We start from the raw sequence: 12,390 nt of genomic DNA on the forward strand, positions 1-12,390 counted from the left end.
GAGTCAAAAATAGCTCTCTTGGCCGACTTCTTTTTTTTTTGGTGAAGTATAGACCAGTCCAATCATGCCAAGCGGGTGGTCGCTGACATCCAGTTGAGCCGCTCGGCTAGCGCCGCAAGTGACGTGAACGCCGACGCCAACCGAGCCCTCCGCATTTCCCCAGAAAGCCTCCCCTCACCCACTGATCTCTGAAAAATGAATCTGTCTCTGTCAACACTCACAACATGGCATCCAGAGCTCTTCTGCAGCGCTCATGGCTGGTAACTCGCAGCAGTCCGAGGGCTATGGCTGCCTTCCTCTCGTGCCCCGTACGGCGATGGGGCAGCTCGATCTCACAAAGGCCAGGCTCGGATCGGTAAGAAACCCCGCCGGATTAGGTTCAGAATGCGATTGACACATATCTCAAACAGAGTCCTGTTTCCTGGGGCTGTCAATAGTAAATTCACTACCGAAATGTCCTTCCTGAAAGCCTCCGACCTGCCTGCAATCCCCACATATCGAGTAATCGACTCGAACGGCGAGTTGGTTGATAAATCTCGAGGACCCCCTGATGTGTCGGATGAGGAGGTTCTGACATGGTACAAGAATATGTTGACTGGTATGTAACTTGAGTCCAAACTCCTGGGTATAGCTGATCGGAGCAGTGAGCATCATGGACGTGGTCATGTTTGAGGCACAACGTCAGGGGCGCTTAAGCTTCTATATGGTATATGACCCCGAGGTTTGATGGAAACTTGGAGATCAAAGTGGCTCATTTTCCGAGATAGGTCTCAGCTGGTGAGGAAGGTATTGCAGTGGGCTCCGCTGCCGCTCTCACGCCGGACGACGTTGTGTTTGCGCAATACCGTGAAGCCGGCGTCTTCCAACAGCGTGGCTTTACTCTCAAAGACTTCATGGGCCAGCTGTTCGCCAACTGCAATGACACTGGCAAAGGGCGCAACATGCCCGTTCACTACGGGCAAAATTATCCTCGCACGGTTAGTACTACTCAACCCACGATTTTTGCGTTTTCGATTATGCTTACCCAGAAAAGCACACAATTTCATCTCCCTTGGCCACTCAGATCCCCCAAGCCTCCGGTGCCGCTTACGCCTTGAAGATGCAAGATCTGCAAGATCCCAACCGAGAGCGCCGGATAGTGGCTTGCTACTTTGGCGAGGGTGCGGCAAGTGAGGGTGACTTCCATGCGGCACTCAATATCGCCGCCACCCGATCATGTCCCATTGTGTTTATGTGCCGGAACAATGGATTTGCCATCTCCACGCCAACACTAGAACAATACCGTGGGGATGGAATTGCTAGCCGGGGTGTGGGCTATGGCATCGACACAATCCGAGTGGATGGCAACGATGTGTTCGCCGTAAATGAGACCATGAAGGAAGCCCGGCGGCGAGCCTTGAGCGACGGTGGACGTCCCGTCCTGGTTGAGGCGATGAGCTACCGCGTTTCGCACCACAGTACTAGTGATGATAGCTTTGCATACCGCGCCCGAGTTGAGGTAGAAGACTGGAAACGCCGCGACAATCCCATTATTCGACTACGCAAATGGCTTGAGAATAAGGGACTGTGGAATGAGGATTTGGAGAAGGAAACCCGAGATTCCATGCGCAAAGCCGTTCTGAAGGAGTTCGGTGAGGCGGAACGTGAGAAAAAGCCGCCCCTTCGGGAGGCTTTTACGGACGTTTATGAGGACATCACCGAGGAGGCGCAGACGCAGATGAAGGAGCTCAAACGGATATTAGAAACGTATCCGGATGAGTATGATCTGCGACCATACAAGGATGGCGCTAAGGGTTTGGACTAGATTTTGAACGCGGCATTCTTTTGCCATGTTTTCTAGATTAAGAACAGTTAATCCACACTGCATCCCATACATACTTGCTCTTTCCGTTTTGGGAACTCCGCTCCTGCCACTTTTTGCATTTCATTCACGTGACCGCGGCTCCGCGCGGCCGTGCCCTTCGCGATGCTTAGGTAATCACACTGAGAGTCCCGGAGTGTTGGATTGCTTCTCTCTGCGCATCAACCGAGGCAATCCGGCGAGGCATGGAACGTACGGGAGAAGACTCAGCCACTCCCACTGGAGCGGGCAGGACGAAGCTATATGTAAAGACCACCAGCATCTGAAACCTTGACATAGAACCCTCAAGAGCACGATATGAATCCCTTCTTCCGGCGGTCTCGGGGAGATCACTGGCATCGTGTTGGCCTTGCATCTGCATTCCCCGATCTCAGCCTGAATAAGGACTGTTCTAAGATCACACCCAGTTGCAAGGCGTTCCGCATTCCTAAGCTAGATGGGCTTTCGAAGCCCGAAGCTCCGGATGAAGCCGACATTGAGGTTCCCGGGGAATTGAAGGACCAGGTTCTCGTGTTCAAGTATAAGGAGAAATTCCATGCCATTGACCATGTATGTGAAGCCTACATATCTTCCTGGCCTTTCGTTCGATGTACAGTTTCGCTAATCTGTTCCTTCGCAGTCATGCCCTCACTCAGCCTATCCGCTTTCACAAGGCAGTCTATTTGACATTGAAGACTTTGGCATCACACTAAGCACGGGACTGACCTGTCCGAAGCACGGTTGGTCTTTTGATCTCTTTTCTGGGCAGGGAGATCGTGGCAGCTACAAACTGAAGATATGGGAGGTGCAATTGCGTGACCCTCCGGCATCATGCGACGAGGTCTCGAACAGGGACGACAAGGAGGTGTGGGTGCGGCGAAAGCAACGAATTGGCTAGTTCGGCCCTCTTTCAATCACTGCTGTTGGGAACCGCTCCCTACAAGCAATCATTCATTATTCGCGATCTCATGAACAATTGAGCTAGTGTGTATATATATCGTTTTTTAGGTATGTACGATGACACTTTTCAGCTGGGTACGATTAAACTAATACATTCAAGTCACTTAGTGTAAAGCCTTGGCTACCAAGGAACGGAATTATTCCGAATCTCTATTATAGATGAGTCAAACAATATACAATAGCCAAGACCGCAGTGGCTGTCAACCTCATGAAGTCGGAAAAGTTGCGCTGAACAAGACCAATACTGCGAAAGCTTCTACTGCGCAACAAAAGATGCTGCGACCTTCGGCACGGTGTCGACGGACATGTAATCATCAGATTCTGTCAAGTAAGCAGCACCTAGCCCCATGGTCTGCGCTTCGTGGATAACATCATCGTAATTTGCTTTCAGGGGAGCTCCGTAGAGGATGACCGCATCTTTGTAGTAGGTTCCGTTTGCAGAGAATTCATTCGCCGGGATGGCAGATAGCCACGCAGAGTATGATTTCTCAAACTCAACAATCAAATCCGCAGCCTTGAAATATTCAGTTGCGGACCCTGGCTCCAGCTTAGTGCCGGGGTTGAAGATAACCGTGTTCAGGTTGCTTGACTTGGCCGTGGCTGAGATGCCCTGCATGTACGATATCTTGGTATCGTCGTTGGTAGATGGCGCCTCGTCGAAGAAGATGCCGGAGACGGTAATGTTCTTCGTTGTATAGGCAGACCAGCCGCTGTAGGTAGAGATCTGACTGTCAACTTCCGAAAAGTCACGTTCGGCGTAGTCGGTGGCAACATAGCCGATGACCTGAACGTTGTCGTAGCTGTTCAACTTCGCGACCCCGGTGATGAGGTTCTCATCTGGATAAGCTTAACATTTATTAGGTTGGTAAAGCTACATTCAAAGCCAGTGTGTGCTTCTTACTAGTACCTCCAGGGCCGCTATCGGGGTTCACAATGACTTGGAACAGGATGTCCGGGTACGAAGAGATAGCATTGTAGACAGGCCTCCAGGTGCTGTCATCGGCGGGCCAGATATAGAGTGGAATGAGAATGCCTGTGGCGGAAACGGCAGAGGCCATAGCAATAGCAGTGCCTACAAGGTAAGCGAAAGCGCGCATGTTGGATGAAAAAGTAATGAATGAATGAATGAACGTAGTAACTTTGAAAGGAGTGGAATAGATCAAGCCACCAGGGCTGCTGATCTAGATTGGAAACAATAAGAAAACGACAAGGGACAATCCAGGACTGCTAAACCAAAATCAACCATCTCCAGCGGACTTGGTTACGCCCAGCGTTTTATACGTGCAAGCTCGATAGATCGAGACTCCGATGACAGCAAGCACAAAGAAATCCTGGCACCCCCCGAACATCAAATGGCGTCGAGGGAATCACAAAGTCATTTAGAGCAGCCATGGGCCATCGAATTGGATAGCCACGCTTTCCAGGAGATACCAAACTAACTTCAGCTGGGTTAGAGCAGGCGCAACGCAGCAAGCCAACCACATAGATCAGGATTTCCAGCGCCATCAGGAAGAGGAATCCCCGGGGACCAGAACCCTCGCAAGGTGGTGTGGAATCAGAATCTAAAGCCAGGGAGAGGATCGAAACTACGGAGGAATGAGCCGATCCCACGCCAGGGGCATGTCGCAAAGAATGCACCTCCAAGCGCCGTTCACACCACCCAACGCTGGTAGACCGCCAAGGTAGCACATGGTGGGACGGTGTCATGCCTCCTTGGCTTGCTGCAGGACGATGCATTTTCCTCCGCAATACAAGCCCGTTCCAACTCGTCCCCAGTTGATCTGGGCTTAGGGGTTAGTCGCGCACGGTGAGTGGCTCCCAAGTTGGCTCCAAGTGCCCACCCCTGCAGATTGAGTCACAGAATTGGGTGGATCACATCTCGCGAGCGCCACACGCAAGGCTGGGTCCGCCGTAATTAACTGCCGTTTCAGATCTCCCACATCAGCAAATGAAGGAGCAAGTTTGTTTCATTTGGGCCTGGGTGCATCGATATGGAAGGGCGTTTCAAAGGTGGACGTGGTTTGGGTAGGGAGGAGATCTATCGGCGAAACTATTTGCTGATTGTTCGGAGGCTTTTTGGTCGCTTTGCGTTCGGACCAGAGCCCACTGGACAAACTAATTAATTAGTACTTCGTCGACAAACATGAGGCTTTGCCAGCAGAGCAAGGAAAAACTGCCCAACTCTAGAGCAAACAAAGGTCTCTCTACGCTAATCCGTATAATGTTATGCCACTGGATTGTCCCAGGCTGGTTAGGGCAAGCCGTCAGAGGGAAGCTGTTCACTACATGTGACACTGGAAATTGAAATTTACTTGACAGATAATGATACATTTGTGCTAATTGAACATGCTTCAGGTGCCATGAAAAGGCCTGAAGGCACCGTATCAAAATCGAGAATCTCACACCCAATCAATTGGGTTGTCAACAAGACCTTCAGACCTCAGATCTCCTCCGCCATGGACAGAGCCGCCTGTTGAATCTTCTTGTTTCGTCGAAGTAGAGCAACGAACTTTTTGTCCAGCACATCCAGTTCCTTACGGGTGAGCTCCAAATCCTTCTGCGATCGACTAGCAAGCTCCTTAAGCTCTTCATTCGTCATGGCAGCAACGTCATCGAGATTGGGATTGGTTCCGGGTACACCGGCTGAACCAAGCATCTGCTTGGCAGTAGCAGCAGCGAACGAACGAACGGCAGCAGTGGTCGTCTGAAGCAATTCCGCAGAATGGGCGATGGCCCAATCGTGACTGCGGGTGCTGTCTGCCTCCATGGCTGACAAGACGTTGGGAGGAATGATCGAGTCCGCGGTATTAGCGGTGCCGGTGGGAGAGGTTGTTCCCATGCGAGTGGAGTCATCATCCACCCAGCAGATATTGTACTTCTCTGGGGTTGCAAAAAGAGCATCCAGTCCTCCGTTGATGTTGCTCGAGTCGTCACCGACCACGAAGGGATCCATAGCGCCGCCTCGCTTATTCTCCAGCTCCAGGTATCGCTCCTCTTCCTCGGGCCCCAGATGACGAAGTACACATCCGCGGGGGGTGATCATACAGCGATCTTTGAGGTGCTCGGCGTCAATGCGTACTGGTTGACCACGCATCAGAGCCTGACGGTGCCCCTCAGTCAGCTCCATAGGCTGCTTAAGAATATCATAGTCGGTATCGATGCACTTCATATCACTACGCTGTCCGATATTGGCCGGGTTGAACAACGAGCTTTTGTTCAAGTCCAGGTCACCAGATTTGTGCATCTCTGCAAGCAACTCGTGAAGAGGCTTGGTTCTTTCCACGAACAGATCCTTGATAGAACGTCCAGATTCATCGGCATCTTTGAGCAGCTGCTCCACCGTGTTGTGGAAGCGCCAGGCTTCCGGAGGACCCTTAGGGGGAGAAGGTTGCTCTTCCACTGGAGCTGGTATGGACACTGGAGTAGGCTGCTCTCTTTCCTTCACTTTCTTGACTGGCTCGGGCTCTGGATCTGCCTTCTTCGGGACCTCGGTGGAAGCTTTGATAGGGCTGGCCAGCTCGGTCATATTCGGAGATGCCGCATCTACAGACGACATCGCAGGTGTGGGTGCCTTCTTAGTCTTGCGCTTCCGTCCCATAATGGGGGCTTGAACAGGCTCCTCGGGGAGAGGGCCAGTCTCCGCTTGTTTGGCCTCGGCTTCCTTGGCCTTCTGTCTTCTTTCCTTCTTGGCTTGACTCTTTGTGACCGACCGGACCGGGGCAGAACCAATACGCGAGGAAGCATTGGGTGGGGAGCTAGCACGAGACCCAGAGGCCGAGTGGAAGAAATCAGCCTCAGACCCAAACTCCCCAGGAGTATCGGGCCTGCTGTTGGATGAAAGACTCTGTCTTCTGGACTGCGACTTGCCAGGTTTGGCAGTAGGGATGGTGACCGACGGCGCATTTCCAACTGGGGGGGGAGTCTGGGGCTTTGGCGTCTCCACCACGCGTAGAATCCGTGGCTGACGGGGGGCGGGTGAGTCCGAGACACGCGAGGCGGCGGTCAATGGAGTATTGGGTCGAGATCCAATTGCAGAGACTGATCCTGGGCCAGAGACGAAGGTACCTGACGGGCCACGTTCAGATTTGACTGATGCGGTCTCCTGGGTAGCTAAGTGCATGCTCAAAGTAATGGGGCTTGACTTAGCACCAACCAAAGGGCTTTGGTCGACTTTCACAGGGACATCCTTTCCTTCCGTACTCAAAGCCAAGTCCAATTTGGTATTTATTCGAGCCTTTTGTGCCGATTTCGCCACAGGAGAACCCAAGGAGATGTGGGAAGCATCCCTAACACGAGCAGACGTGGTGCCCGCGCGAGTGGGGAGTTCGGGCGTCGTGGCAGTAGAGTCAGATGTGAGGCCCTTCTGGGACGGTGTTCCACCCCGAGAGATATCGGCATTCAGACCCGGGGGCATGATGGGGGTCGGGGAGGACGGCTTCGACAAGCTCATCTGCTCCTGAAATACTGCCGATGCGGGGTGGGCATGGGGCAATGGAAGCCCAGGGGGCAGAGACGGAGTCCCAACACGCCCTGCGGAATCACTGGGCAGCTGGGACTTGAGGAAGCCGAATGTATCCACAGACTGACTGTCCTTTAGCTGCCCACCAAGCGGAGGAAAATCTTCATTCACTGTTGGTATCTGGTTAGCCACATTGCACAGTCATAGTCAGGGTGGCAATGCATGGCGACGAGATGGGACGAGCGATTGAAACCACGGAGCAAGGTGCAGGGAGCAGCATGGCTGATCAGGAGAACTAGGCAGGATACAGACGCGCGAAACAGGTAATTACACGACGGGCACTGGCCCGTAAGGGCCAGTTACAAGGTAGGGCAAAGAGTCTATGAACAGCGGCTGTGAGACATGGTTTCGAATAAGACCCTGCTTCAGGTGGTGATATCAGGGTAGGGAGATCTTAACGTACATTAATCCATGAGGGAACCATCCACGGTCTTCAAGACGCTGCAGGTAGCCGAATGAAGATCCGAATGCAATAAAGGGGGAAACAACAGCCGCCGGATATAGAAAAAAGACCCTGAGACATGCAATATGTCCACAAAATGCAAATAACACCTTGAAGCCTGAGGAAAGGACCGGGTAAAACATGCAGATAACGAAAAACAGTCGAAGCGCATCACAATACGCCAAGGGCACGCCAACCGGTCGTATTGATCCAGGGCTGCCAGCCCGGTCGCTGGAAGAGAGAAGGCAAGATGCAATCCCTGCACATCATAAAGAGGGGGAAAAGAGCAAGAAAAGAGCAAGAAAAATATCATGTCGTCAGGGAATACAGGCCCATCAAAGCACATGGTAAGAAAATCATAACAAGGGCGGGAGCAGGCGCGAAATGCAAAGGGAAGTCATAAGCATGGTATGTAGGGGGAAAGAAAGAGAAAGGGACCATCAATCACCAGCGGCTAAATCCACCGCCGCCATACATCATCGAGGGATTGTACCCACCTTGACCCTGGCTCCCGTACAACGCCTGCCCAGCAGTAGCATTGACACCGACCTGATGCATCCTCGCCTGCAAAATGCTCGGGTCCGCAAGATCTACTACACCGCCTCCGCCGGAGGAAGTGTTAGCGTGTCTCTGCTTCTTCCCCTTCTTCTTCTGCTTCTGTGCGCCACCAGAGTCAGGTCCTGAACCTGTCTGGGACCCATAGAAAGAGCTGAGAAGGCCATTGACGGGAGTCAGGGGAGGTGGGGTGTGGTGCTGTTGAAGAAAAGGGAACATGAACTCACGCTTTCCGGCTTCCTGGCCCTGTACACCACCGACATTCGTGCCGCTTCGGCCACGCAGAAGTTCACGCATCAGCTCGGGTGTAGCATCCTGCTTTCCCATGTTTGATCCCAGCCCGATGTTGGTATTAGAAGTGAATCCATGTCCCTGCGCAAACATACCACCACCGCTAATGGGAGGGGTTCCAGCTGTCTTCAAGCCGGGAGGAGGACCTTGGACGCCACTTGCATAGAAACCGCTAGCCAGACCGTGCTGAGGGCTTGGAGTAGACAGTGGGTTGGGAGTCCCAGACTGCATCTGGCTCAACATGCGTGCGTTGCTGATGTTCTTCGGGCCAATATCATTGGCAAAGGTGAATCGCGAGGATTGGCGGTTTTGACCCTGCAGCGCATTGAACTGAGCCATTTGATTGTGTAAAAGACCTTGGCGTACCTGGGTAGCTTGGTCTAAAGCAGCGGGGCTCAGGGGGTCGGCTAAACCAGCTTGCTGGTTGCCAGCTGACTTGAGTAGCATTAATTGCTGCTGCTGGAGCGGTGTCAAACTTCGGCCTGCCAAGTTCAACCCTTGGAAATGGTGACTAGTCGCAGAAACTGGCGATCCAACGGTTGAGTTATCGGCGGTGCCCTGTTGGGAAGGGGGCTGAATGGCACCGTGTGATTCGCGGGACTGCTGGCGGCCACGCGAAGGGTTGGCATCTTCTGGCTCCCCGCCAAGTTGCAAACTGCCAGCTTCATGGCTTTCCTCCTCGACGGCGACGACGACGGATTCTAGCAACTCTTGCTCGCGCTTGATACGATCCTGTTCGGCCTTTTCACGCATAGCCCGACGCTTGACACCGCCATACGGGTCGATGAAGGATGGATAGGACTGGATTGCCTTGACCTCTTCAGCTGGAAGATCAGCAGTGGAGAACACAAATTTGAAGTTAGGGTTCATGAGGTCTTTGATGAGGTTGTCGAATGGTGTTGACGCCAGCGGCTCGGGCGACGGCTTAGCATCAAGAGTCTGGGGTTGCACGGTTGGGGATCTTGTCTCGGACTGGGGAGATGTCCGCTGTGCTTCCTGAGCAACAGAGGACGGTTTCTCATCTCGCTTGGGCTCCTCAACAGGCACAGAAACCGTGACACTGGCAGGCCGAGGGCTCTGAGATGCCTGGCTACCAGTCAAACTGGGTCGTCGAGTCCTAATAGTAGCATCCTTCGCCCAGCTAGCGGATGAGGGGAGAGCAGGACCGTCCAGAACAGCCGATCGTCCGCTAACCGAGTCATCTTTGCTGGGCTGTCGGCGCATTGTGTGCGCTATGGGTTGGCTTGGACGGACATGAGGAGCGTTGGGGGCTTGGTTCGGGCGTTGACTGGACAAGGTATTCATAGACGAGAGATCAGAACGGCTATAGCTCTCGCTATCCTCTCCTGTCTCGTGCAGGAATGTGCAGTTCCGGTTGTTGCACTGCTCATTGCGGAGGAAAGAGGAGCAATATTTGGTGGTTCCGTATTGAGCCCTGAGAACACGGTCACCGTTCGCAGAGCCATCCACGGCAGCGATACATGTCGCAGCATCAAGCTTGCGCGAAAATGTGACATAAACACCAATTCCCTGGTGTGGGTTACCGCCAGGCTTGGCCTTGCTGACCACAATTTTCTCGATGTCGCCATATTGCCCAAAGTAGTCCCGACCACGGAGCGTCTGTAACAATTGATTCTCATCGCGAATCGTCGGGTTCAAGCCGATGACGTAGACTAGGTTCTTCTGGACGACACGAACGCCAGCCAAATTCTTCCGGCTGGAAGCTTCGATTTCGCGTTTTTCGGCTTCCTTTTTCTTCGCTGCCGCCGCTTTTCTGTGCTTCAATGCCAAGTCCGCCTTGAACCTATATCGGAGAAGAGATGGGTCAGCAACACCGATGACAAACGACGTAGAAGATGGAGGAATAGCAGATCACGAACTCTTCTGCATCAGGGATCTTGTATTGAATTGTGCTGTCATCGTAGGGACGGCGGCAGTTTGGGCATCGACCTTCTTCGCTATGCGTTTTGATATTGTTATAACAGAATTGGCAGATCTAAGATTCAATACGTCAGCGTCTCAAGACACAAAGCGAGAAAATTCTACAGAAGCGTAGCGATTATGGAAGGTCTGGGGAAAGGTACCTGGTATCCACACGGACATGGCTTAAAGTTCTTGTCCGAGAGGTCGAACTCTTCGATACAAAGGGGGCTTGAGGTGAGTTAGTGGCCAAGTCGCATATTTAACTGAGGAGTCATCACATACCAGAACTCATCATCGTCGTCGATGACGGAATCAATCTGTTGGCGACTAGACATCGTCGCAGTGAGGGCTGTGTGAACGGGGAAAGCGACACGGGAATCTTAACGCCAGCACCCAATCGAAACGGATGGTGCAAAATAGAAAAAGAGACGAAGACGCTACTCCGGATCCGGCAAATCAAAGAAAGAGGGATTAAGAGAAGGAAGAACAAGAGAAGGGTAAGAGGAGGGATGATTGGGGGAGAAGGTGGACGGCGAAGAAGAAGAAAGGAAGGAAATTGAAGCGCGGCTTCATTTTGCTGGCATTGCCCGATCGCGTTTAGCGTTGTAAGGATTAGGTCAGCAGCACGTGACATTGGCAGGTTCGACCAACCTCGATCCTCACAATCCGCCTTACGTGCCTTCGTCCCCTCTTGCCGCAGCCATTGCTCCCCCTCCCACCATGGCATCCGCTCGCTCTCTGCTGCGCTTGAGCTCTGGACGCTCAGTGGCTTCGGCCGCGAGGTCCAATGCTCCCCGCGGCTTTTCCTCATCTTCGCTGCGGTATGCTGCGAAGGCGTCAACACAATCGGGCTCCCCGGAGCCTGAGAACATGCGCCAGGCGCAACGGCCTCGTACGTGAACGATTCTGATGGACTTGGGGGGATGCAACCAGACTAATTGGATCCTTACTGTTTAGCCTCGGGTCCCCTTCGTGCCCCTATCGTCAACCCCACCGACAAGTACCAGCCCATGGCCGACGGCCTGCACAAGTACGGACAGTACATCATGTCTTGCCTGCCCAAATATATCCAGCAGTTCACTGTTTGGAAGGATGAGCTCACCGTGTATACTGCTCCTGCTGGTGTCATTCCCGTTATGAGCTTCCTGAAGAACCACACTTCCGCCGAGTACACTCAGATCTCCGATATCACCGGTGTCGACTTTCCCACCCGCGACCAGCGTTTCGAGGTCGTCTACAACTTGCTGAGCGTTCGCTACAACTCGCGTATCCGTGTCAAGACCTACGCCGATGAGGCCACTCCCGTCCCCAGTGTGACTGGTCTGTTCGAGGGCGCTCTTTGGTACGAGCGTGAGGTCTACGACATGTTCGGTGTCTTCTTCTCCGGCCACCCTGATCTGCGCCGTATCATGACCGATTATGGTTTCGATGGTCACCCTCTGCGGAAGGACTTCCCCCTGACCGGTTACACTGAGCTGCGATACGACGAGGAAAAGAAGCGCATTGTCATTGAGCCCCTTGAGCTCACCCAGGCATTCCGCAACTTTGAGAGTGGCTCTACCGCGTGGGAGCCTGTTGGTTCGGGCCAGGACCGCAAGCCTGAGTCGGTAAGTAAAATTATGGAATCGTGGTATAGAATCTTGGCTAACTAAACGGCTCACAGTTCAAGTTGCCGACTCCTAAGCCGGAGCCGAAGGAGGAAGAAAAGAAATAGAAGGGGCCTGTACGCGTATAACTTTTCTTTGCCATGTTTGTATGTACATATCGTTAATCGATGGTGTTTCGCCCTTCATCAAATTTTGCATTCATGTAGACCTATCCGAGAGTTATATATTTGGCTATAACCCCGGGAGCTCAGGT

The 12,390-nt window shown here is 52.9% G+C and overlaps 5 protein-coding genes across 5 annotated transcripts; 3 read left to right on the plus strand and 2 right to left on the minus strand.

Annotated features, from left to right (window-relative positions):
- Positions 1 to 224: 224 nt before the first annotated feature.
- Positions 225 to 1,804, plus strand: N7482_004225 (thiamine pyrophosphate-dependent dehydrogenase E1 component subunit alpha; the record flags this gene model as incomplete). The annotated part of the gene is made up of 5 exons (XM_056686350.1): positions 225 to 355; positions 411 to 598; positions 645 to 706; positions 768 to 977; positions 1,034 to 1,804. The coding sequence occupies 5 exons, from the start codon at positions 225 to 227 to the stop codon at positions 1,802 to 1,804; spliced, it is 1,362 nt and encodes a 453-aa protein (XP_056545092.1).
- Positions 1,805 to 2,158: 354 nt separating this feature from the next.
- On the plus strand, positions 2,159 to 2,738 carry N7482_004226 (Rieske (2Fe-2S) protein; the record flags this gene model as incomplete). The annotated part of the gene is made up of 2 exons (XM_056686351.1): positions 2,159 to 2,410; positions 2,481 to 2,738. The coding sequence occupies 2 exons, from the start codon at positions 2,159 to 2,161 to the stop codon at positions 2,736 to 2,738; spliced, it is 510 nt and encodes a 169-aa protein (XP_056545093.1).
- Positions 2,739 to 3,056: 318 nt separating this feature from the next.
- N7482_004227 (spherulation-specific family 4 protein) lies at positions 3,057 to 3,897 on the minus strand (the record flags this gene model as incomplete). The annotated part of the gene is made up of 2 exons (XM_056686352.1): positions 3,057 to 3,646; positions 3,702 to 3,897. The coding sequence occupies 2 exons, from the start codon at positions 3,895 to 3,897 to the stop codon at positions 3,057 to 3,059; spliced, it is 786 nt and encodes a 261-aa protein (XP_056545094.1).
- A 1,343-nt stretch (positions 3,898 to 5,240) lies between these two features.
- On the minus strand, positions 5,241 to 10,865 carry N7482_004228 (CCR4-NOT core ubiquitin-protein ligase subunit MOT2; the record flags this gene model as incomplete). Its single annotated transcript, XM_056686353.1, has 5 exons — positions 5,241 to 7,429; positions 8,259 to 10,411; positions 10,488 to 10,603; positions 10,692 to 10,758; positions 10,813 to 10,865. The coding sequence occupies 5 exons, from the start codon at positions 10,863 to 10,865 to the stop codon at positions 5,241 to 5,243; spliced, it is 4,578 nt and encodes a 1,525-aa protein (XP_056545095.1).
- A 385-nt stretch (positions 10,866 to 11,250) lies between these two features.
- Positions 11,251 to 12,244, plus strand: N7482_004229 (complex I 30 kDa subunit family protein; the record flags this gene model as incomplete). Its single annotated transcript, XM_056686354.1, has 3 exons — positions 11,251 to 11,422; positions 11,488 to 12,137; positions 12,194 to 12,244. The coding sequence occupies 3 exons, from the start codon at positions 11,251 to 11,253 to the stop codon at positions 12,242 to 12,244; spliced, it is 873 nt and encodes a 290-aa protein (XP_056545096.1).
- Positions 12,245 to 12,390: the final 146 nt, after the last annotated feature.

Source organism: Penicillium canariense (assembly GCF_028826845.1).
Source record: "Penicillium canariense strain IBT 26290 chromosome Unknown utg000002l_segment0_segment0, whole genome shotgun sequence".
In the NCBI taxonomy this organism is placed as follows: domain Eukaryota; kingdom Fungi; phylum Ascomycota; class Eurotiomycetes; order Eurotiales; family Aspergillaceae; genus Penicillium; species Penicillium canariense.